Raw genomic sequence first — 25,297 nt, 5'->3', positions numbered from 1 at the left:
TCCCTTGAGATAATCATATGGTTTTTTATCATTCAATTTGTTAATATGGCGTATCCCATTGATTGATTTGCGTATATTGAAGAATCCTTGTATTCCTGGGATAAACCCCACTTGATCATGGTGCATGATCCTTTTAATGTGCTGTTGGATTCTGTTTGCTAGTATTTTGTTGAGGATTTTTGCATCTGTGTTCATCAGTGATACTGGCCTGTAGTTTTCTTTCTTTGTGACATCTTTGCTTTTGGTATCAGGGTGATGGTGGCCTTGTAGAATGAGTTTGGGAGTGTTCTGTCCTCTGCTATATTTTCGAAGAGTTTGAGAAAGATACGTGTTAGCTGTTCTCTAAATGTTTGATAGAATTTGCTGTGAACTCATCTGGTCCTGGGCTTTTGTTTGTTCGAAGATTTTCAATAACAGTCTCAATTTCAGTGCTTGTAATTGGTCTGTTTATATTTTCTATTTCTTCCTGGTTCAGTCTTGGAAGTTTGTGCTTTTCTAAGAATGTGTCCATTTCTTCCAGGTTGTCCGTTTTATTGGCATGTAGTTGCTTGTAGTAATCTCTGATGATCCTTTGTATTTCTGCATTGTCAGTTGTTACTTCTCCTTCATTTCTAATTCTATTGATTTGAGCCATCACTGTTTTTTTCTTGATGAGTCTGGCTAATGGTTTATCAATTTTGTTTATCCTCTCAAAGAACCAGCTTTTAGTTTTATTGATCTTTAGTATCTTTTCTGTCATTTCTTTTTCATTTATTTCTGCTGTGATCTTTATGATGTTGTTACTTCTGCTGTTTTGGGGGATTTTTTGTTCTTCTTTAATTGCTTTAGGCGTAAGGTTAGTTTGTTTATTTGAGATGTTTCTTGTTTCTTGAGGTAGGATTGTATTGGTATGAACTTCCTCTTTAGAACTGCTTTTGCTGCATCCCATAGGTTTTGGGTCATCTTGTTTCCATTGTCATTTGTTTCTAGGTTTTGATTCACTCTCTGATTTCTTCAGTGATCTCTTGGGTATTTGGTAGTGTATTGTTTAGCCTCCATGTGTTTGTATTTTTTACAGTTTTTTTACCTTTAATTGATATCTAGTCTCATAGCATTGTGGTCGGAAAACATACTTGATATGATTTCAACTTTGTTAAATTTACCAAGGCTTGATTTGTGACCCAAGATATGATCTATACTGCAGAATAGTCCATGAGACCTTGAGAAGAAAGTGTAATTTGCTGTTTTCAATTGAAATGTCCTATACATATCAATTAAATCTATCTGTTCTACTGTGTCTTTTAAAGCTTGTGTTTTTGTATTAATTTTCAGTCTGGATGATCTGTCCATCGGTGTAAGTGAGGTGATGAAGTCCCCCACTATTGTTGTGTTACTGTCTATTTCCTCTTTTATACATGTTAGCATTTGCCTATGTATTGAGGTGCTCCTGTGTTGGGTGCATATAGATTTATAATTGTTATATCTTCTTCTTGGATTGATCCCTTGATCATTATGTAGTGTCCTTTTTTACCTCTTATAATAGTCTTTATTTTAAAGTCTATTTTTTCTCATATGAGAATTGCTACTCCAGCTTTCTTTTGATTTCGATTTGCATGGAATATCTTTTTCCATCCCCTCACTTTCAGTCTGTATGTGTCCCTAGGTCTCTTTTAGACAGCATATATATGGGTCTTGTTTTTGTATCCATTCAGCCAGTCTATGCCTTTTGGTTGGAGCAGTTAATCTATTTACATTTAAGGTAGTTATCTATATGTGTGTTCCTATTACCATTTTCTTAATTTTTCTGGGTTTGTTATTGTAAGTCTTTTCCTCCTCTTGTGTTTCCTGCCTAGAGAAGTTCCTTTAGCATTTGTTGTAAAGCTGGTTTGGTGGTGCTGAATTCTCTTAGCTTTTGCTTGTCTGTAAAGTTTTTAATTTCTCCATCGAATCTGAATGAGATCTGTGCTGGATAGAGTAATCTTTGTTGTAGGTTTTTCCCTTTCATCACTTTAAATATGCCCTTCCACTCCCTTCTGGCTTGCAGAGTTTCTGCTGAAAGATCAGCTATTAACCTTATGGGGATTCCCTTATATGTTATTTGTTGCTTTTCCCTTGCTGCTTTTAATATTTTTTCTTTGTATTGAATTGGTAATAGTTTGATTAATATGTGTCTTGGCATGTTTCTCCTTGGATTTATCCTGTATGGGACTCTCTGAACTTCCTGGACTTGATTGAATATTTCCTTTCCCATATTAGGGAATTTTTCAAATATAATCTCGTCAAATATTTTCTTAGTCCCTTTTTTTTCTCTTCTTCTTCTGGGACCCCTATAATTTGAATGCTGGTGCGATAAGTGTTGTCCCAGATGTCTCTGAGATTGTCCTCAATTCTTTTCATTCTTTTTCTTTATCTTGCTCTACTGTAATTATTTTCACTATTTTATCTTCCAGGTCACTTATCCGTCCTTCTGCCTCAGTTATTCTGCTAATGGTTCCTTCTAGAGAATTTTTAATTTCATTTTTTGTGTTGTTCATCCTTGTTTGTTTGCTATTTAGTTCTTCTAGTTCCTTGGGAAATGTTTCTTGTATTTTCTCCATTCTATTTCCAAGATTTTGGATCATCTTTACTATCATTGCTCTGAATTCTTTTTCAGGTAAACTGCCTATTTCCTCTTCACTTGTTTGGTCTGGTGGGTTTTTAACCTTGCTCCTTCATTTGCTGTGTATTTATATGTCTTCTTGTTTTGCTTAACTTACTGTGTTTGGGGTCTCCTTTTCGCAGGCTGCAGGTCTATAGTTCCTGTTGTTTATGTTGTCTGCCTCCAGTGGCTAAGGGTGGTTCAGTGGGTTGTGCAGGCTTCTTGGTGGAGGGGCCTGGTGCCTGTGTTCTGGTGGTGAGGCTGGATTTTGTCTTTCTGGTGGGCAGGACCATGTCCGGTGGTGTGTTTTGGGGTGTCTGTGACCTTAGTATGATTTTAGGCAGCCTCTCTGCTAAAGGGTGTGGCTGTGTTCCTGTCTTTCTAATTGTTTGTCATGCGGTATCCAGCATTGTAGCTTGTCAGTCATTGAGTGGAGCTGAGTCTTAGCATTGACATGGAGATCTCTGGGAGAGCTTTCGCCATTTGGTATTATGTGGGGCCAGGAGGTCTCTAGTGGACCAATGTTCTGAACTTGGCTCTGTCACCTCAGAGGGTTAGGCCTGACACCTGCCCAGAGCACCAAGATCCTGTTAGCTACATGGTTCAGAAGAAAAGGTAGAAAAAAAAAAAGAAAAAAATATATAAAGTTATTAAAATAAAAAAAATTAAAAATAAAAATAAAAAATAATTTAAAAAAGAAGGAAAAGAGCAACCAAACGAAAAAACAATACCACCAATGATAACAAGCACTAGAAACTATACTAAAAAATAGACAAAAAAAACCCTCAAAAAACAGATAGACAGAACCCTAGGATAAATGACAAAAGCAAATCTATACAGACAAAGTCACAAAGAAGCATACACATACATACTCAGAAAAAAATTAAAAGGAGAAAAATATATATATATTAAAAAAAAGAGAGAGAGCAACCAAATCAATAAACAAATCTACCATTGATAATAATGTCTAGATAAAAAACTAAGATAAAGATAAAACCAGAAACAAGTTAGATGCAGAAAGCAAACCCCAAGTCTACAGTTGCTCCCAAAGCCCACCTCTTCAGTTTGGGATGATTCGTTGTCTATTCATTTGTGGAATCACAGATGCAGGCTACATCATGTTGATTGTGGAGATTTAATCTGCTGCTCCTGAGGCTGCTGGGAGAGATTTCCCTTTCTCTTCTTTGTTCGCAGAGCTCCCAGGGTTCAGCTCTAGATTTGGACCCGCCTCTGCATGTAGGTCGCCTGAAAGCGTCTGTTCTTCTCTCAGACAGGACAGGGTTAAAGGAGCCGCTGATTCTGGGGCTCTGGCTCACTCAGGCCGGGGGGAGGGAGGGGTACGGATGCGGGGCGAGCCTGCAGCGGCAGAGACCTGAGTGACATTGCACCAGCCTGAGGTGCACTGTGCGTTCTCCCGGGGAAGTTGTCCCTGGATCATGGGACCCTGGCAGTGGTGATCTGCACAGGCTCCTGGGAGGGTTGGTGTGGATAGTGACCTGTGCTTGCACACAGGCTTCTTGGTGGTGGCAGCAGCAGCCTTAGGGTTTCATGCCCATCTCTGGCATCCATGCTGATAGCTGCAGCTCGTGCCCTTCTCTGGAGCTCGTTTAGCTGGTGCTCTGAATCCCCTCTCCTCGCACACCTCTCTTGCCTCTTAGGCAGATCCAGATTTTTTCTGGACTCTGTCCTGGCTAGCTGTGGTGTGCTAGCCCCCTTCAGGCTGTGTTCACGCAGCCAACCCCAGTCCTCTCCCTGGGATCTGACCGAAGTCCGAGCCTCAGCTCCCAGCCCCTGCCCGCCCCGGTGGGTGAGCAGACAAGCCTCTTGGGTTGGTGAGTGCTGGTCGGCACCAATCCTCTGTGAGGGAATCTCTCCGCTTTGCCCTCCGCACTCTGTTGCTGCGCTCTCCTCCACGGCTCCGAAGCTTCCCCCCTCTGCCACTCCGCCCATGAAGGGGCTTTGTAGTGTGTGGAAACCTTTCCTCCTTCACAGCTCCCTCCCACGGGTGCAGGTCCCATCCCTATTCTTTTGTCTCTGTTTATTCTTTTTTCTTTTGCCCTACCCAGGTACACGGGGAGTTTCTTGCCTTTTGGGAGGTCTGAAGTCTTCTGCCAGTGTTCAGTAGGTGTTCTGTAGGAGTTGTTCCACATGTAGATGTATTTCTGATGTATTTGTGGGGAGGAAGGTGACCTCCACGTCTTACTCCTCTACCATCTTGAAGGCGCCACCTCCATCTCATGGTTTTATGGTGTTATATTTTGATCTTTTAACTTGATAGACATCCTTCCTCCAGCAAACGAAACAAAGCAACTCAATATTATCTGTAGAGAGATAGTTTGTTTCTTGTTGCAAGAAAACATTGCAGGGAAAACAAGCATCCATATGGACTCTTGGGTCATTATTGAATTCCCTGGATAACTCTTGAACAACACCTGTTTTTATTTTGAAAATAGCTAGTTGGTTTTTTCCCCTTTCTATCTTCAATTCATGTTGCAATTTATAGATTTTGTGGATGTTGTAATGTGTAGGTTTCCTGGTCTCTCAGGATGTGGTTGAGATTACAGACATTTGTGGTATATTTTATCTCAGTGTTTTGCTCACTGAAATGGCATTCTTTCTCCATCCTCCTTCCTATTCTGTACCTCCAGCCGTCTTTTTTCACCTCTCTTCCACAGAAGCAGGAAAAAAAATATTTGTCTGCATCCTGTAACCATGCACAGTTTATGTGTGCAGGGATGCTGAAGCTAAATGACTCATTTGGAATGTACAGCTTGTTTGCTTCCTGGAAAGAGGAAGTCTTTCTAGGCCTTGCTAGTTCTAAGGGGAGTGTAACATGACTCGAGGTGGTTTTAAGAGTAAGGTGATTTCAGAAAAAGGAACATCAGTTGTGTCAGAGATGGAGAGAAAGTTTGGGGGCACGTTGTTATATTAAATAAGGCATCTGAATATTTTCTCTTGAGAAGAGATTTAAGCAAAGCCTTGAGGAAGGTGAGGGAGTGAGCCCTGAAGACCATATAAGGGAAGAGTGTTCTTGCGGAGGGAGCAGCTCGAACAGAGCCCAAGATGGGAATGCATGTGGCTGGTTTAAAGAGGAGCAAGGCAGCCAGTGTGCAGAGTGGAGGTAGCTGGGGGAGGAGGAGGCCTGAGATGAGTAGGAGAGAGTGGAGGGAGGGGAGAGATCATGGAGAGTTTTGTAAGTCATTGTAAGATTCTGAGTTTTTTTCTAAGTGAAACAGGAACCACTGGAAGGTGACATGGTATGACTGTGTTTTAAAAGGATCATTCTGGCTGCTGTGCAAAAATAGACTTTGCAATAGGGGTCAAAGTGGAGACCTGGAGACCAATTCTGTGGCTAGTTCAGTAATCTAGGAGAGGGGATGGTGGCTCCACTACGCAGATAGCAAGGGAGATGGTGGGAAGTGGTTAGATTTGAATATATTTTAAAGGTGGAGTCTACCAGATACCTAGACAGATTAGATACGGGTGTGAGAGAAAGACAATAAGGACAGTTCCAGGCTTTTTCACCTAAGCAACGAGAAAGATGAGTTGTCATCAGGTAGAGCCGTTTTTTTGTTTTGTTTTGTTTTTTGTGGTACGTGGGCCTCTCACTGCTGTGGCCTCTCCCTTTGCAGAGCACAGGCTCCGGACGTGCAGGCTCAGCGGCCATGGCTCACGGGCCCAGCCGGTCCGCGGCATGTGGGATCCTCCCGGACCGGGGCACAAACCCATGTCCCCTGCATCGGCAGGCGGACTGCCAACCACTGTTCCACCAGGGAAGCCCGAGCCATTTTTTGAAAAAGATGAGGAGGTCTGTTTTGGAAATGTTGAGTGAAAGATGTCCATCTTTCATCTCAGTGGGAGTGTCAGAAAGGCTGTTGAATACACAGGTCTGAAGTTCTAGAAAGAGGTCTGGATTGGAGGTACACATTTGAGAGCTGTTGTATGGAATGAAAAAGTCAACCAAATTCCACATGATTTGTAGTGAAAAAAAAAAAAAGGAGCTTTTAGTAGGTAGAGCAAGAAGGGAAAGAAAGCCAGAGAAATGTGTTGTATTTATGGAGGAACTGAGATAAACTGGGTCTTGAAAGGAGAGCAGGTCTTAGGCAAAGAGAGAGGAGGGGGGGAGCATTTTACAGATAAATAGCAAACAGAAATTGAAGGGACGAGGGACAAATTAGGGATACAGGATTAACAGATATAAATCACTATATACTGAATAGATAAGCAACAAGTATTTACTGTATAGCACAGGGAGCTATGCCCGTTATCTTATAAAACCTTCAAAGGAATATAATCTGCAAAAATACTGAATCACTATAGTGTACACCTGAAATGAACAGAATATTGTAAAGCAATTATACTTTAATAAAAAATTAATGAAAAAAAATTGAAAGTAGATATATTTGGTTGGGGTAAAAAGAGTGGAATGAAAGCTTGGAAAGAGAAAATTTAGATCAGATTATCCATGACCTAAAGAAAAAAAAAAAAAAAAAAAAAAAGAAAAAGAGCTTAGAGTTCATCCTACAGGTCTGTGGTTTCTAAACTTCAGTACACAGTGTTAAAATGAATGAAGGGAAGAAAATCTTCTAAGTTTGTGAGAGATTGAACTCAACTCTGCTGAGACAAAGGGCTAGAGAGTTTTTTTTCCTTCCAGTTTTATTGAGATATAATTGACATACAGCACTGTATAAGTTTAAGGTGTACAGCATAATTATTTGACTTACATAACCACGGGGTAATTCTTTTTTTCTCATTTAACCATTTAAATGAGATTTAACCATTATTTTGATTTAAATGCAAATATGTCTGGTGTGTGGTAGTAATATCACCGTTTTATAGATGTAGAAAGTGAGAATGGAGCTGATGAGAAAGTACCTGCAGATGTGTGCATTACACCTCTATTCAGAATAGAAGAAGACTGTGGATAATATTATGATAAATGCCGCCCTTGTATTTATGTGATACATAGCCTTTCAGACGTACTCAGATGTGATAATTAGGAGACAAGTTAGTAATCTTACTCATTCTTGGATGATGCTTTTGGTTCTTCACAGGTATTCGAAAAGCCAAACAAAGTAAAACACCATTATTTAGCAATTGATTAATCCTTGTGGAAATCTCACAAATAAAGAAGCTCTTCTGTTCTCCAAGAGCATCTGGGCTCGGTCTTACTAAGGCACTTATGTCACTGGGTTGTAATTTCCTGTTTACTTCTCGGCCTCTCTCTGCAGTCTGTGCCTTGCTCATTGCCTCCCTCTCAGTGCCTGGTCCTTACACGAGGCAGGTGCTCCAAAATTATTTGTTAAAGGAATGAATGACAGTACCTGTATATTCAGCTTAAAAGTGGAGAAACTAAGGTTTGGACTTAAAAGATTTAAGACTAGAATCTGAGGAGGGTTTAGACTTAGGCAGTCCATTCTTTCTGTCTGTCTCAGAAGATCTAAATGTGTGTCTGCTTTAAAAAATTTAGTGAAAGATGTCTTTTTCCCTCCTTGGAGCCACTGCCCTCCTGATTCTTTTAGAATAATAATACTAAGAACAAATTTTCTGAGCACTAATTAAGTGCCAGACACTGTGCTAAGCCCTACACATGTGCTCAGCACTTCATGATTTCATTTAATTCTCACCACTCAAGAGGAGGCTATTACTATTACCTTAATTTTACAGATGAGAAAACTGAGGAACAGAGAGCCACCTCCAATCTTTAGTGCACATTGATGCAAACACATTAGAAGATGCTTCTGCTAGTAGGTGGGTCCAACCCTCAGCATGCTACACAGCTTGATGAGCAGAACATTGGCTGATTTCAGCTTTCACTGCCCCGAGAAAGGGGAGACTTGGAGCCTGGAGGCCCTGGGGTTAAATTGCTTGCTCAGTTTCATAGTCAAGTAAATGCTAGAATTGAGAATTGAACCCAAGTTTGTCTTCCCCTGGCCTGAATACTTGCACAATCTGCCATTCGTTACCAGGTCCTAATTTGATTTATATAAGACAGAGGTTGGCAATATTTTTCTATAAAGGGTCAGATAGTAATTATTTTAGGCTTTAGGGTCTATACAGTTACACTACTCAACTCTGCCATTGTAACCCAAAGGCGGCCATTAGACATATAAAGAAACGGGCATGGCTGTGTTCAACATACTATATACACGAGAATTTGAATTTCATGTATTGATAGTATATTTTTCTTTAAATTTTTTTCAGCTATGTAATAATGTAAAAAAATTTTTTTAGCTTGCCAGGCATCTTATGAAACAGATGAGCTGATTTGGCCTTTGGCGCATAGTTTGCTAGTTTCTGATATGGAATATTTCCAAAGAATCTAGTAAATGAAATCATCACCTATTTTATGACTATTTTTTCTTCCCCTAGCTCTAAATTCATGGAAGCAAAATTGTGGAGATTTAGTTCCCCTTTTCTGTGTCTGTTTTATTCTAATGCGGTTACTGTGATTAATTATTTTCTAGATAGATTGCAACAGGCTATTCATGCACTTTTGAAATTTTTGAGTGATTCCTCTTTTCCCATAGTTGTTTTGCAAGTACAGTAGTGACTCTGATTTGTTTTTATACGTCTGTCATTCTGTTAGCTAGAATTTCAGTTCTATTTGGTGGAGTGAAGTTTTTCATTGTACGTTATAACTTCCTTTTAATGGAGAAAAGGAAATTAGATGCAGATGAAGTTCAAAGACTGAATGTGTCCAGGATGACTAGAAAATATATTCCTTTTACCATAAAATCAAGCTCAAGGTTCTGGTGTGTCCCCAACTTAACCCTTAAAAGAGTTTTGGCTTCAAAGCCTTGACCGACATCTGGGTACTAAATCTCCAACTGGACTCCTCAGCTAACTTGTCTTTGTAGACATCTGAAAATACTACTTGTTCAGAACTATAGCTAGGAAGAATTGATCCAACAAATGGCCGATTGGAAGGTCATCTAACAAATGGAAATTAACCCAACAAGTGGCCAATTCTCTCTGTAATAAAGAGGATTACTGCTCTCCAGAAATTCGTGTTTCATTATTTTCTTCAGCTGCTTCAGGTACTACCAAGTCCTCTCAAATTCTATTTTTCAGACAAAGTTGTCTTTTCTTGTTCTTGCAAGGAGCCACTCATTCGACCTCCACTCCCTTCCTGGGCTTCCTTATACTTCCTCAGGAGGTCCTCTCAGAACCCCAGACCAGGCTAGTCCCTGCTTTGCCCTGTTTCTGTTGTACTCTCCTTCCATACTTCTCACATTTATGATTGTGTGTTCAAAGGTTGTCCCTCGAACTAACCTGTGGGCTTCCTGAAGACTTGTGCAACATTATAGCTTTGGCAGCTTTTTAACTGCCTAGTGTTTAAAGAGCAGCACACTTAAACAGAGGTGAGAGGCTTTTAGTTTCCACCTATGATACATAACTCTGTGTAACCAGATCTAGTTTCATCTGACTCTGCAGTTTGCAGCATAGTATCTGCTCATAGGACTGAAATCTATGTGTTTGACCTTTTCTTAATTTCTTTATAAAGTTATGTGAGCAGTGAAATTATTTCCCTTTCATGGCTGAAGTCTTTCATGCTCTGATAACGTCTCTGGCAAATCAAAACAAAGGAACTGGGAAAGCCTGGATTTGTATGCAGTGAACTGATCTAATATCTGGGACCGGGGCATCCAGGGCTGTGTTTATGGCAAGTTCGGGTTGCATTAAACTCTTTGCTTACTGTGACCTGTTTTCCATCATGCTTCTCTTAAATGTGATAAAGATTAAGTCTGTAGGTCTTCAGAAAGTGTATTTTCATAGTCTGTTTTCTTGTAGACTAATATTCAGAATCAGTTGAGATGATAATATTATTATACTAAATGTATATTTGCATCTGGATGTGCATAATGTTTTGTCAGTGTTCCTAACAGGGGCATTTTTGAAAGAAAATCCAAGAATTTTGACTGCCTATTATGGCCAGCCCATCTACTTTATATTCTGTCAGTATGATTTTCCGAATTTCCTGCTCATGACACATTTGTAGAAAGAAAAAACTAACCACTAAACTTTTAGCATATTCACACCCTCCAGTTTCACGTCCTTATTTCTGAACATAGGATTTGAATTCTAAGAAAAGGGAAAAACAAATGTTCATACAACCCTTTTGGAAGTGGTCTGCACAGCCACATGGTGAGCATTTCCATAGATGCCATGGCTCGATCCTCATGTGGGAAAGGTCTGGTGGAGAAGGCTGCATTCATTCCATACACTAACGGTCACAGGTCGGGGCTATCTTATGTAAGACCCTATATTTGAAGGTGGAATCATGAGTTTATACATTTGACAACATTTCTCCCATAGGATATCATAGTTTTCTATGTATTTCTTTGACATTCTTTTCCCATTATATTCTTGTTTGTCTAGATTTCAGAGCTTAGTATAATCAAGCCTGTGGAGAATTGTATGATTTGTTCTTGAACGTTTAGAATTCTGTGTAGAAAGTTGCACTTTGAGTGTTTTTGTAAGTATCCTGATGTGTGCTCTGAAATACTTTCTTTGGTTTTGAGGACAGAGAACTTAAATATTTGCCAGGAAATTTCCTATAAAGTATTTATCTCCTCTCTCTCTCTCTCTCTCTCTCTCTCTCTGACAGACACACACACACACACACACACACACACACAGAACTTTCTGTGTGCAAGACAGATTTAGACGTTTAGGTTACATCAGTGACCACGTGTTGAGCTTACACTTTCATTCTACCAAACTGTACATCAAGAAGTTGCAAGATGACTGCATGTCTTCTCATTTCTTACATTTTAAATTAATTTTTTATGGTAAATATGTGGTAACATCTTCAAGTGCCTTCAGAATGGTCTAATAGTAAATATTAGAGCTTTCTGAAGATGGTATGTGTATGTGTCTGTGTGTGAAGTTTCTGTTGTTATTTTTGTTGTCTTCTGAAAAATAAATTACATGACACACTCAAGGATTCTAGGTGATATTTTGGTGGTGTCTGTTTTGGTTCATTTGCAACCTAACATTAGTTACATAAATAGCTTGTATGGTTATTCCCTCTTGCATCCAGATGCAAAATTAGAAATCAAAGGATAGCTTTAATTGTTCGTGTATACTTGATTCTTAATCTTTTCCTAAAAAATTTTCTGAAATTAATACATGTTTTATGGTCTATGCTGCTTTGAGAATTACTTTTAAAGTTACTTTTTAAATGGATTTATTAAAACTGAAGTGCTGTTAGTAATTAACGTCTTTGAAAATTGATCTGTTTGGAGATAGTTTCCAAGTCAATATATGGTAATCTCTTTTTCTTTTTTTTCCATTGTGATACTAACAGATGATATAAGGAAACTGTGACACATATTTCAAGATTTTTGTGATTAGCTATACCAAGTATATTTTGCTAGCACTCCCTAAAGTAATACTTTTGAAAAGTACCTTCTCTTTTCAGTTATTTACAAATAACTGTTTACAAAAAGATCATTATCTCTTTATGCATAGGTTATTATGTATTACAATTCAAATTCCATTATAAAATGTTCTAATTAAATGCTACCATCATTGTTGCTTCAACATCTGAAAGTCTCTTAGCTTTGATCAATCCTAACATTTCTTAAAATGAATTCTAGAAAATTCAAGTTCTGTAGGATATTGATAATGTTATGAGAAAAAAAAATTGACCTGTGTTGATATAAGTTGGAATGTTCTTTTTTACTACAAAGCCATTCAGGGCTTTAAAAATATGCTAATGTGTGCAGTGCTTTTTTAAGAGAGATAGCCTGGTTATAGCTTTGCCACAAAGAGTTTCATGCTTTGGGAACAACTGAATTTCTTATTTTGTAGATTAGGAAATGGAGTCCCTGAGAAATTAAACAACTTGGTTAAAATTAGACCTCCACGGGCTTCCCTGGTGGCACAGTGATTGAGAATCCACCTGCCGATGCAGGGGACGCGGGTTCGTGCCCCGATCCGGGAGGATCCCGCGTGCCGCGGAGCGGCTGGACCCGTGAGCCATGGCCGCCGAGCCTGCGCTCCGCAACGGGAGAGGCCGCAGCAGTGAGAGGCCCGCGTACCACAAAAAAAAAAAAAAAAAAAAAAAAAAAAAACTTGACTTCTGAGCTTGTACTACTTATTTGTTTTGAATGATAGGAAATGTATCCCTGAAAAGCTGACTTATCAAGGCCCAAATTTCCACCCATACAGTGTATTGATTTATTTACAGTTTTTTTTTCTTCCTTGAAATCTCCCCCACCAAAAAAAACCCCCACAAACCAAACATGATTACTGGGGATCCCAGAGAGCAGTGTTTTGGAAGAGACAACTCATTCTCTTGGAAACTTTATCTCTGCACTAAAAATCAGCAAACACTCTTTCTTTGTTTCTGTGGCTTTTTCAGTCCTATTTATTTGGAGTTCATTCTCTTAGAAGTTTTAAGTGCCAGACATGGAGTGCACATTAGTAAGTAGGTTGGGCATAGGTGCTGCCTTCCTAGAGCTCACAGTGAATATAGAAAAGACAAATAAAATAAAAAATTGTAGTTCATCATAAATAAATAAGCAAATAAATCAGTAAATGTATTGTGATAAATGCTGAGATTAAAGTACAGAGAACTATGCCTTGTACAGTAAGGAGGGGCATTTTCTAGCCAGAAGGTACAAGAAAGTCTTCCTGAGGAAGTGGCTTAAGCTAAGCCCTACAGGATGTGTAGGTATTTGGTAGAAGAAGGGGGTCAGAGGCAGAGCCCAGAGCAGGGGTGTTAGGCCTGGAGGAGATCATCATTAGAAAGTGAAAGAGCACCAGTGTGGTTCTTGTGTTGGTAGTGCTTGAGCTGCCCTGAGACGTCTTCTGATATATGAACGCATGAGGTTGCGTTCCTTTCTGATGCATACAAGGACCATTGTTGTTGGTTTGCCACCTGATTGGTGATTTTTGATAATCATCTTGTCCTACCATTTAAATATATAAAGTAAATAATGTTCCATTATCAAAAAGCCTGAGAAAATTCTGCATAAATTCTGCCTAGAGGTAATCATGCTTGTAACCAGAATAATCCTTTCCCAGAGACAAAAGGTAGGGACCATACAGACCATTCGTACAAACCCAAATTGTGATTTTTCCTATTTTTCTTTAAGACATAATTTCAAACAGTTTGGAAGATTTTTATACTACTTACTGCCTGTCTTAATATACATGAAATACAAGGAAATTTAATAGAAATAGATTATAATATATTTAATATATTACATAAATGTAATAAAGTAGAATATAATGTAAATAGGGTGTAAGGTAATTTATAGAATTTAAAGAATTTAAAGGAATATAAGAGAAATATGGTTTAAGATTATGATGCTTTCTGTAATTTTTTCTGATATTTCATTAAAAAAATATGTGTTTGGGATTTGACCTTAAGCTTTGCTGACATCCTTGTTTTTGTTTTGTGCTTCCTCTAGTCAAGTGGGATTGCAGCCATCATTGCTATTTTGGTGTTACTGCTACTTTTGGGCATCGGTTTGATGTGGTGGTTTTGGCCCCTTTGCTGCAAAGTGGTGAGTAAGAAGGATTTGCAATCCTACTCTTTTTGTTTTTTTAAACATCAAGGTATAAAATAAGGCTGAAATACGAATCAATATTCAACAACAGCAAAGTTTCAATTAGCAAATTGAATTTTAATAGTTTTTGTCATTATAATAAATTATATTCATGCATGCTGATAAATGTTTATTATAAAACTTCATCAAAAAAGCCTTCAAAATCAGATTTGGGGGAAGAAGGGGAAAAGAAGGTAGGACAGGTTGTAGGGATAAAGGGTTTTCCATGCAAGTACAAAAGAATTTCAAGAAAATTGAATGATATGTTCTGCTGGATTCATTGAGAGAGGTTGATAATCTGTCAGTTGTCTTTTTTTTCAGTGCTTATTGAATGTTTCATTACCTCTTTGAAAGATCTACTATTTCAGGACCTTCTCTGTTTGCCTCTTAGAAAAACATTTTAGAAGTAAGTCATGTGCAAATGTTAGGGTATCTGTTAAACATTCACTTTTTGAAGTTACGACAGTTGATTTCAGGTTGTGTCATCTTTCATGTTTGAGTCAAACCTCTGAAAGAATATGGGTAATAAGCTTTCCAGTGCTACTGTAACAAATTGACACACATTTGGTGGCTTAAAGCAACACAAATTTATTATCTAAGTTATGTAATCACAGATCCAACATGGGTCTCACTGGGCTAAACTGGGTTAAAAAGTATCGGCAGTGATACATTCCTCTCTTAATGCTCTAGAACAGAATCTGCTCCCTTGCGTTTTCCAGTTTCTAGTAGCCACCTCCATTCCTTGCCTTGTGAGCCCCTTCCTCCACCTTTAGAGCCAGCCACGTTGCATCTTAGTCACCATTATTCTGTAGTCACAGGTTCCTCTGACTCTGAACCCAGCTGGGAAAGGACCTCCAGTGTTAAGGAACCACGTGATTAGGTTTGACCCACCTGGGTAATCCAGGATGATCTCCTATCTCAAGGTCCTTAACCTTAATCACATCTGCAAAGTCTCTTTGGCCCTGGAAGGCAATTTATTCATGATTCCAGGGAATTAGGATGGGGACATCTTTATAGAGCCATTATTTTTCCTGCCACAGGGTGGAACGTTGAGTAAAAAACATCAGCACATTTCAAGCAATACAACTTGGATTGTTCAGGCTTCGTAGAAAAGGTTATTCTGAAGAAGCGCTCCTTCAAAACATGCTACTACCTATTTTGATAATATTCCTTTCCTTCTCAGCACATTGTATAGAACTTTACATTCTGTAGATCAGAGTAGTGTTTTACATAATACTACTAGACTGCCTTTTTCTCCCTCCCTGCTGCTGACTGCTTTCTGCTTCCTTGCAACTTCAGCAATGCTTTGTATTACTCCTGCATTTATTATTCATTGTACTTCAGTCTGCTTTCATGAGACAACTTTACAATCCTTTATCTCAGAGCAGTTGGCCCATGGAGGAGGCACAGGATTAACTTAGACAACAGTAGAGACAAGAAACATCCTGTCTCTTTGCTGAACTAATCAGTTTCCTGCTATAACAATTTATGCTCAAACGGTTTCCTGTAGTAATCTTGATTATTTTAGATATGTTGATTTTAGGCTAGCTAGCACTCTTGAGTCTCAAGTTAAAAAGCAAAAAGGTGCCTGAATATGATGTGTGCTCCTTGTTTTTTAATTTAAACTTCACAATGGTGGATTTCCTTATTTCATTACTTTGCAATTTCATATAATATTGACAAGAGGGCTCAAAAGTGTCAAAATGGCATTTTATTTTTTTTTCTTTTATTTATTTATTTATTTTTTCTTTCTTTCTTTTTTTTTTTTTTTTCAAAGTGGCATTTTAAAAGGATGCTTGTGAAGACTGAAATGGGCTTCTTTGGGAGGCTGCTAGATGTACTCAAATAAGGTCTCCACCATCATATGGGGTATTATAGAGAGGATTCAATCATCAGGTGGTGAGAATAGATCCGTTCCATCCCTGGGTCTCTGCAGATTGGGAATCATGCATTATATTTCTTTATGCAAGGCACAGAGGGACACCATTAAGGCATGTTTTTACGATGTCAAGAGGGCTTCCTATTCTCAGAAGCATCATGAATGCCTACTAATTTCTGCAACTTACTTAATAGAGAGAACCATCTTTATTTTACATTTAGAAATATAGACTGTAGAGCAGCTAGCCCTGAGTATGGGCTTGTATTTAGACCTAGGAATAAATGAATCAGAGCATATGCTTCCTAAAGTAGTTTTAAAAGCAGGGAGAGAGAGAGATTGGTTCAAGATGGTGGAGTAGAAGGACATGTACTCACTCCTTCTTGCGAGACCACCGGGATCACAACTAACTGCTGAATAGTCATTAACAGGAAGACACTGGAACTCACCAAAAAAGATACCCCACATCCAAAGACAAAGGAGAAGCCACAATGAGACAGTAGGAAGGGCACAATCACAAGAAAATCAAATCCTATAACCACTGGGTGGGTGACTGACAAAATGGAGAACAATTATACCACACAAGTCCACCCACTGGAGTGAAGGTTCTGAGCCCCACGTCAGGCTTCCCAACCTGGGGGTCCAGGAATAGTAGGAGGAATTCCCAGAGAATCAGACTTTGAAGGCTAGCAGGATTTGATTGCAAGACTTTGATGGGTCTCAGGGAAACAGAGACTCCACTCTTGGAGGGCACATAGAAAGTAGTGTGTGCATCGGGACCCAGGGGGAGGAGCAGTGACCCCATAGGAGACTGAACCAGACCTACCTACTAGTATTGGAGGGGTCCTGCAGAGACGGGGGTGGCTGTGTCTCACAGCGGGTACAAGGACACTGGCAACAGAAGTTCTGAGAAATAATCCTTGGTGTGAGCCCTCCCAGAGTCTGCCATTAGCCCCACCAAAGGGCCTGTAGGCTCCAGTGCTGGCTCACCTAAGGCCAAACAACCAACAGGGAGGGAACTCAACCCCACCCATCAGCAGACAAGCAGATTACAGTTTTACTGAGCTCTGCCCACCAGAACAACACCCAGCTCTACCCACCACCAGTCCTTCCCATCAGGAAGCCTCTTGGATAGCTTCGTCCACCAGAGGGCAGACAGCAGAAGCTGGAAGTACTACAATCCTGCAGCCTGTGGAATGAAAACCACAATCACAGAAAGATAGACAAGATGAAAAGGCAGAGGACTATGTACCAGATGAAGGAATAAGATAAAACCCCAGAAAAACAACTAAATGAAGTGGAGATAGGAAACCTTCCAGAAAAACAATTCAGAATAATGATAGTGAAGATGATCCAGGACCTCAGTAAAAGAATGGAGGTAAAGATGAAGAAGATGCAAGAAATGTTTAACAAAGACCTAGAAGAATTAAAGAACAAACAAACAGAGATGAATAATACAATAACTGAAATGAAAATTACACTAGAAGGAATCAATGGCAAAAAAACTGAGGCAGAAAAACGGATAAGTGACCTGGAAGACATAAGGGTGGAATTCACTGCCATGGAACAGAATGAAGAAAAAATAATGAAAAGAAATGAAGACAGCCTAAGAGACCTCTGGGACAACATTAAACACACCAACATTCACATTACAGGGATTGCAGAAGGAAAAGAGAGAAAGAAAGCAGCCGAGAAAATATTTGAAGAGATTATAGTCGAAAACTTCCCTAACATGGGAAAGGAAATAGCCACCCAAGTCCAGGAAGCGCAGAGAGTCCCAGGCAGGATAAACCCAAGGAGAAACATGAGAAAGAAGAACAAACGAAACCCAAAGTTAGGAGAAGGAAAGAAATCATAAAGATCAGAGCAGAAATAAATGAAATAGAAACAAAACAATAGAAAAGATCAATAAAACTAAAAGCTGGTTCTTTGAGACGATAAACAAAATTGATAAACTTTTAGATGGTCTCATCAAGAAAAAGAGGGAGAGGACTCAAATCAATAAAATTAGAAATGAAAAAGGAGAAGTTACAACAGACACCACAGAGATACAAATCATCCTAAGAGACTACTACAAGCAACTCTATGCCAATAAAATGGACAACCTGGAAGAAATGGACAAATTCCTAGAAAGGTATAACCTTCCAAGACTGAACCAGGGAGAAATAGAAAATATGAATAGACCAATCACAAGTTATGAAATTGAAAGTGTGATTAAAAACCTTCCAACAGACAAAAGTCCAGGACCAGATGGCTTCACAGGTGAATTCTATCAAACATTAGAGAAGAGATAATACCCATACTTCTCAAACTTTTCCAAAAAATTGCAGAGGAAGGAACACTCCCAAATTCATTCTACAAGACCACCATCACCCTGATACCAAAACCAGACAAAGATACTACAAAAAAAGAAAATTACAGACCAATATCACTGATGAATATAGATGCAAAAATCCTCAACAAACTACTAGCAAACAGAATCCAACAGCACATTAAAAGGGTCATACACCATGATCAAGTGGGATTTATCCTAGGGATGCAAGGATTCTTCAATATAGGCAAATCAATCAGTGTGATATACCATATTAACAAATTGAAGAATGAAAAACATATGATCATCTCAGTAGATGCAAAAAGCTTTTGACAAAATTCAACACCCATTTATGATAAAAGCTCTCCAGAAAGTGGGCATAGAGGGAACCTAGCTCAACATAATAAAGGCCACATACAACAAACCCACAGCAAACTTCATTCTCAATGGTTTGAGAGCATTTCCTCTAAGATCACTGAAAGTATTTCCTCTAAGATCAGGACCAAGATGAGGATGTCCACTCTCACCACTATTATTCAACATAGTTTTGGAAGTCCTAGCCATGGCAGTCAGAGAAGAAAAAGAAATAAAAGGAATACAAAATTGGAAAAGAAGTAAAACTGTCACCGTTTGCAGATGACATCTTACTGTACATAGATAATCCTAAAGATGCCACCAGAAAGCTAGTAGAGCTAATCAATGAATTTGGTAAAGTTGCAGGAGACAAAATTTATGCACAGAAATAAATTTGCATTCCTATACATTAACAATGAAAGATCAGAAAGAGAAATTAAGGAAGCAATCCCAGTCACCATTGCAACAAAAATAATAAAATACCTAGGAATAAACCTACCTAAGGACATAACAGACCTGTACTCAGAAAACTATAAGACACTGTTGAAAGAAATCAAAGATGACACAAACAGATGGAGAGATATACCATATTCTTGGATTGGAAGAATAAATATTGTGAAAATGACTCTTCTACCCAAAGCAATCTACAGATTCAATGCAATCCCTATCATATTACCAATGGCATTTTTTTACAGAACCAGAACAAAAAATCTTAAAATGTGTATGGAGACACAAAAGACCCTGAATAGCCAAAGCAATTTTGAGGGAAAAAAATGCAGGTGGAGGACTCAGACTCCCTGACTTCAGACTATATTACAAAGCTACAGTAATCAAGACAGTATGGTACTGGCACAAAAAGAGAAATATAGATGAATGGAACAGGATAGAAAGCCCAGAGATAAATCCACGCACCTATGGTCAACTAATCTGTGACAAAAGAGGCAAGGATATACATTGGAGAATAGACAGTCTCTTCAATAAGTTGTGCTGGGAAAACTGGAAAGCCTCATGTAAAAGATTGAAATTGGAACACTCCTTATCACTCTACACAAAAATAAACTCGGATTAAAGACCTAAATGTAAGACCAGACACTATAAAACTCTTAGAGGAAAACACAGGAAGAACACTCATTGACATAAATCACAGCAAGATCTTTTTTGACCCACCTCCTAGAGTAATGGAAATAAAAACAAAAATAAACAAAATAAACAAATGGGGCCTAATGAAACTTAAAAGCTTTGGCACAGCAAAGGAAACTATAACCAAGATGAAAAAACAACCCTCAGAAGGGGAGGAAATATTTGCAAAGGACTCAATTTACAAAGGATTAATCTCCAAAATGTACAAACAGCTCATGAAGCTCAATATTAAAAAAACCAAACAACTCAATTTAAAAAAATGGGTAGAAGACCTAAATGGACATTTCTGTAAAGAAGACATACAGATGGCCAAGAGGCACATGAAAAGCTGCTCAACATCACTAATTATTAGAGAAGTGAAAATCAAAACTACAATGAGGTATCACCTCACACCAGTTAGAATTGTCATCATCAGAAAGTCTACAAACAACAAATGCTGGAGAGAGTGTGGAGAAAAGGGAACCCTCTTGCACTGTTGTTGGGAATGTACATTGATACACCATTATGGAGAATAGTATGGAGATTCCTTAAAAAACTAAAAATAGAATTACTGTATGACCCAGCAATCCCACTACTGGACATATACCCAGAGAAAACCATAATTCAAAAAGACACATGCCCTCCAATGTTCATTGCAGCACTATTTACAATAGCCAGGTCAAGGAAGCAGCCTAAATGCCCATCGACAGAAAAATGGATAGGAAGAAAATGTGGTACATATATACAATGGAACATTACTCCGCCATAAAAAGGAACAAAATTGCATCATTTGTAGATTGTCATACAGAGTGAAGTAAGTCAGAAAGAGAAAAACAAATATTGTATATTAATGCATATGTGTGGAATCTAGAAAAATTGTACAGATGAACCAGTTTGCAAGGCAGAAATAGAGACACAGATGTAGAGAACAAATGTATGGACAGCAAGGGTGGAAAGGTGGGGGGAGGCATGGTGGTGGTGGTGTGATGAATTGGGAGATTGAGATTGACATATATACACTAATATGTATAAAATACATAGCTAATAAGAACCTGCTGTATAAAAAAAATAATTAAAATAAAATTTAAAAAAGCAGGGAGAAGGTAGAGGTAAATTCTGCATTCAGCCCTTAGCAATCTAGTGCGTGCCAGTACTGGCTTGGAACTGGGGTCCAGAAATTACTATCATATGATATGAAAACTCACATTTTAATATGAAATACAGAATAGTGGGCAAAGTGTGAATGGAGGGTTATGGGTACCCCAATAGCAACATGTGTAAAGAACTTGAAGGAGGAGTGATTTGCCAGAGTTGAGGTATTGTTTCAGGGAAACCGGATGGAGCTACTGACTGCAAACTGAGTTTTAAATAATGAATAAGATGTTGGCAGTTGATGAGGGACTTTTCCCGTGAAGTGTGTGTGGAATTACAAGTTATTTGGGCATGCTTTGGGAAGTCCTAGGCTGAGGCCAAGTGAGCCAGGGAAAGGGAGCAGTGAAAGATGCTTTAGGATCCAGGCATGAACCCCGTTAAGGAGGGCCTCCTATGCCTTTGAGGAAGTTTGAACTCACCCTAGGGATGAGGAGAGGCCACTGGAAAGATTTGATCACTGTAGTCCCCTGAAAGAAGCTTTGCTTGCTGTATGTGTTGCTGAAGTCTGCTCCTGGTGGAGATTAAGTCTTATCCATCTGAGTTCCATCAGCAATTGAAATGCAAAGACAGTTACAGATAGTGCACCTTAGATATGGCAGTGGGGAGGGGAGAGGAGCAATATAGGGGCTGGGGAGAGGGAGGTACAAGCTACTGGGTGTAAGATAGGCTACAAGGATGTATTATACAACACAAGAATTATAGCCATTATTTTGGAATAACTTTAAATGGAGTGTAACCTTTAAAATTTGTATGAAAAAAGAAATGTGGCCTGAGCAAGTATCTCTAACAAAATGTAGAGAGTTGGAATATAACAAGGAAGCTAAGTGAGCTAGAGAAAAATGAGGAGGTGATGTGAAAAGAAGGGGAAAAGGAGACTATAACCTTGTGAAAGCAAAGCTCTTGAGTGTACCAGAAGGTGTTATGGTACAGTTGCAGGATATTTATCTGATTATGTTTAGAGAATATATTTCTGCAGTGTTGGTATTAGCATGTGGTTAGTTAAAAAATGTTTTTCTAAATTGGGGTATAGTTGTTTTACAATGTTGTGTTAGTTTCTACTGTGCAGCAAAGTGGAGTTCCCTGTGCTATACATCAGGTTCTCATTAGTTATCTATTTTATACATATTAGTTAGTGTATATCTGTTCATCCCAATCTCCCAATTCATCCACCCCAACTTTCCCACCTTGGTGTCCATATGTTTGTTTTCTATGTCTGTGTCTCTATTTCTGCCTTGCAAACAGGTTCATCTGTACCATTTTTCTAGATTTCACATATATGCATTAATATACGATATTTGTTTTCCTCTTTCTGACTTACTTCACTCTGTATGACAGTCTCTAGATCCACCCACATCTTTACAAACAACCCAATTTCATTCCTTTTTATGACTGAGTAATATTCCATTGTATATATGTACCACATCTTCTTTATCCATTCGTCTGTCACTGGGCATTTAGGTTGCTTCCATGACCTGGCTATTGTAAATAGTGCTGCAATGAACATTGGGGTGCATGGTCTTTTTGAATTATGGTTTTCTCTGGGTATATGCCCAATAGTGGGATTGCTGGGTCATATGGTAATTCTATTTTTAGTTTTTTAAGGAACCTCCATACTGTTCTCCATAGCAGCTGTATCAATTTATGTTCCCACCAACAGTGCAAGAGGGTTCCCTTTTCTCCACACCCGCTCCAGCATTTGTTGTTTGTAGATTTTTTTTTAATATCAGCCTATTCAGATCACCTACTTCTTCCTGTGTGAGTTTTGGCACATTGCATCTGTCAGAGAATTGATCCATTTAATCTGTTATCAAATTTGTAGGCATAAAGTTGTTTATAGTATTATTTTATTATAATGTTAATATCTATGGAATCTGTATTGATGTCTCCTCTTTCATTTCTTTTTTTTTTCTTTTTTTTGTAGATTTTTTGATGATGGCCATACTGACCAGTTTGAGGTGATACCTCATTGTAATTTTGATTTGCATTTCTCTAATAATTAGTGATGTCAAGCAGCTTTTCATGTGCCACTTGGCCATCTGTATCTCTTCTTTGGAGAAATGTCTATTTAGGTCTTCCACCCATTTTTGGATTGGGTTGTTTAATTTTTTTAATATTGAGCTGTATGAGCTGTTTCTATATTTTGGAGATTAATCCTTTGTAAATTGAGTTGTTTGCCATTATTTTCTCCCATTCTGAGGGTTGTCTTTTCATCTTGTTTATGGTTTCCTTTGCTGTGCAGAAGCTTTTAAGTTTCATTACACCCCATTTGTTTATTTTTGTTTTTATTTCCATTACTCTAGGAGGTGGGTCAAAAAAGATCTTGCTGTGATTTTTATCCAAGAGTGTTCTTCCTATGTTTTCCTCTAAGAGTTTTATAGTGTCTGGTCTTACATTTAAGTCTTTAATCCATTTTGAGTTTATTTTTATGTATGGTGTTAGGGAGTGTTCTAATTACATTCTTTTACATGAGACTGTCCAGTTTTCCCAGCACCACTTATTGAAAAGACTGTCTTTTCTTCATTGTATATTCTTTCCTCCTTTGTCATAGATTAGTTGACCATAGGTGCTTGGGTTTATCTCTGAGCTTTCAATCCTGTTCCATTGATCTATATTTCTGTAGCTTAACAATTTTTAAGCAGCATTAAATTATTAGGGATCATTTTGCACTTTATCATTATCAGCAATATTACTTTTTCATGGGAAATGAAATATATTTATTTCAGCTTGATGTTTTACAAATTTCTTTGGTTTGATTGTCTTTTAAGTACTAGGGCCAAATATTTAACCTTTCAACTAAAACATGATTAAACAGCTTATAATGTCTGTTTTCAGGCACATTTAGATGATGTCAGCAATCATATGCTCAGGAGCTCTTATCAAGATAGAAATACTGGGAAAAAAAGCCCTGAATGGAGGTACCAATATCTGTCACACATTCTTCATTCAATCATTTCATATTTTAAAAAAATATCTTATGAAATAATTTAACCATTCATTGTTCAGAGATTAAAAGTTCACAGATATTTAATTAATGACTCAGAGATGACAGTGTTACTTATATCTTAAGCAGTGGTTCTCAGGTTTTTTTCTGTTCCTAATAACTGGAAGGTTCTCAGAGTAGTAGCTGTCAGATTTCCATTGGTAGTGCCTCTCTCTGAGGGGAAAGGTTGGTTGGGTGAGATGTCTCCAGGGATCAGTATGGTTTTGGAAAGCTCCTCTGTTAGGCTCAATAATGATCCCTAAATATATCCAGGTCTTAATTCCTGAAAACCGTGAATGTTAACTTACATGGCAAAAGGGACTTTGCAGATATGATTAAATTAAGGATCTTGAAATAGGACGATTATCTAGGATGACCTAGATGTCTCTAAATGCCATCACAAGTGCCGTTATAAGAGGGAGGCAGAGGAGATAAGACCACAGAAGGGGAAAAGGCAGTGTGACCGTGGAGGCAGAGATTGGAGTGATGCAGCTTCTAGGCAGGGAACGCTGACAGTCACCAGAAGCTGGGAAGGGCAAGGAGCAGATACTCCCCTGGCTCTTGAAGAAACAATCAACTCTTCTAACACCTGATTTTAGCTTTGTAAGACTCTGTTTGGACTCCTGGCATCCAGAACTATAAGAAAATAAATTTCTGTTGTTTTAAACCACTAAGTTGGTGGTAATTTGTTGTACCTGCATTAAGAAACTAATAGATTTCCTAAATGATTCTGATAATTGCCAGGGTTGAGAGTCACTGCTCAGGGCTCTTGATTTGGGGAATTCACATGTAATATGTTTCTAGATCAACTCATTACAAAAACTGTTTATGAAGTACAAGAGGTTGTAAGATGGGAGATGGTTCCACGACAATTAAAACCAATGTGCATTCTTTAAAATTAGAATTACCATTCTGTTTGGTTTTGGTTAACTGTAAAGTAAATATGCAATCCTTTATATACTGAGTAGAATTTACTCACTGTTTCAGAGTGACCAGGGATTTGTCGAAGGAACAGGTTTCTAATTTTCAGAAGTATCCAACTTATATATGTTATTAGAACCTATTGACAGCAAAGTTCCATGGCCAGCTTTCTCAGGGTGCTTGTTATTTGCTGTAAGAGGCCAGAACAATCCCATTCATATTCAGATACATATCTCTACTGCTTCAAGATTATGACAGAGGAAGACAAATACCGTATGTTTTCACTTATATGTGCAACCTAAAAACAAAGGAACAAATATAGCAAAACAGAAACAGACATAGATACAGAGAACAAACTAGTGGTTGCCGGAGGAGAGAGCAGGGGTGATGGGTGAAATAGGGG

The 25,297-nt window shown here is 38.4% G+C and overlaps 1 protein-coding gene across 6 annotated transcripts in view; it reads left to right on the top strand.

Moving 5' to 3' along the window:
- ANTXR2 (ANTXR cell adhesion molecule 2) overlaps nt 1-25,297 on the top strand; it is a 162,671-nt gene that overhangs the window by 61,843 nt on the left and 75,531 nt on the right. For all 6 annotated transcript variants that reach the window (XM_059066445.2, XM_067035906.1, XM_067035903.1 and 3 more), the window contains exon 12: nt 14,044-14,139. In XM_059066445.2, the coding sequence (XP_058922428.1) occupies nt 14,044-14,139 (96 nt within the window). The remainder of the gene's footprint in view (nt 1-14,043; nt 14,140-25,297) is intronic.

This window comes from Kogia breviceps, chromosome 6, assembly GCF_026419965.1.
Source record: "Kogia breviceps isolate mKogBre1 chromosome 6, mKogBre1 haplotype 1, whole genome shotgun sequence".
Lineage (NCBI taxonomy): Eukaryota > Metazoa > Chordata > Mammalia > Artiodactyla > Physeteridae > Kogia > Kogia breviceps.
This window is presented reverse-complemented; position numbering and strand designations above follow the sequence as displayed.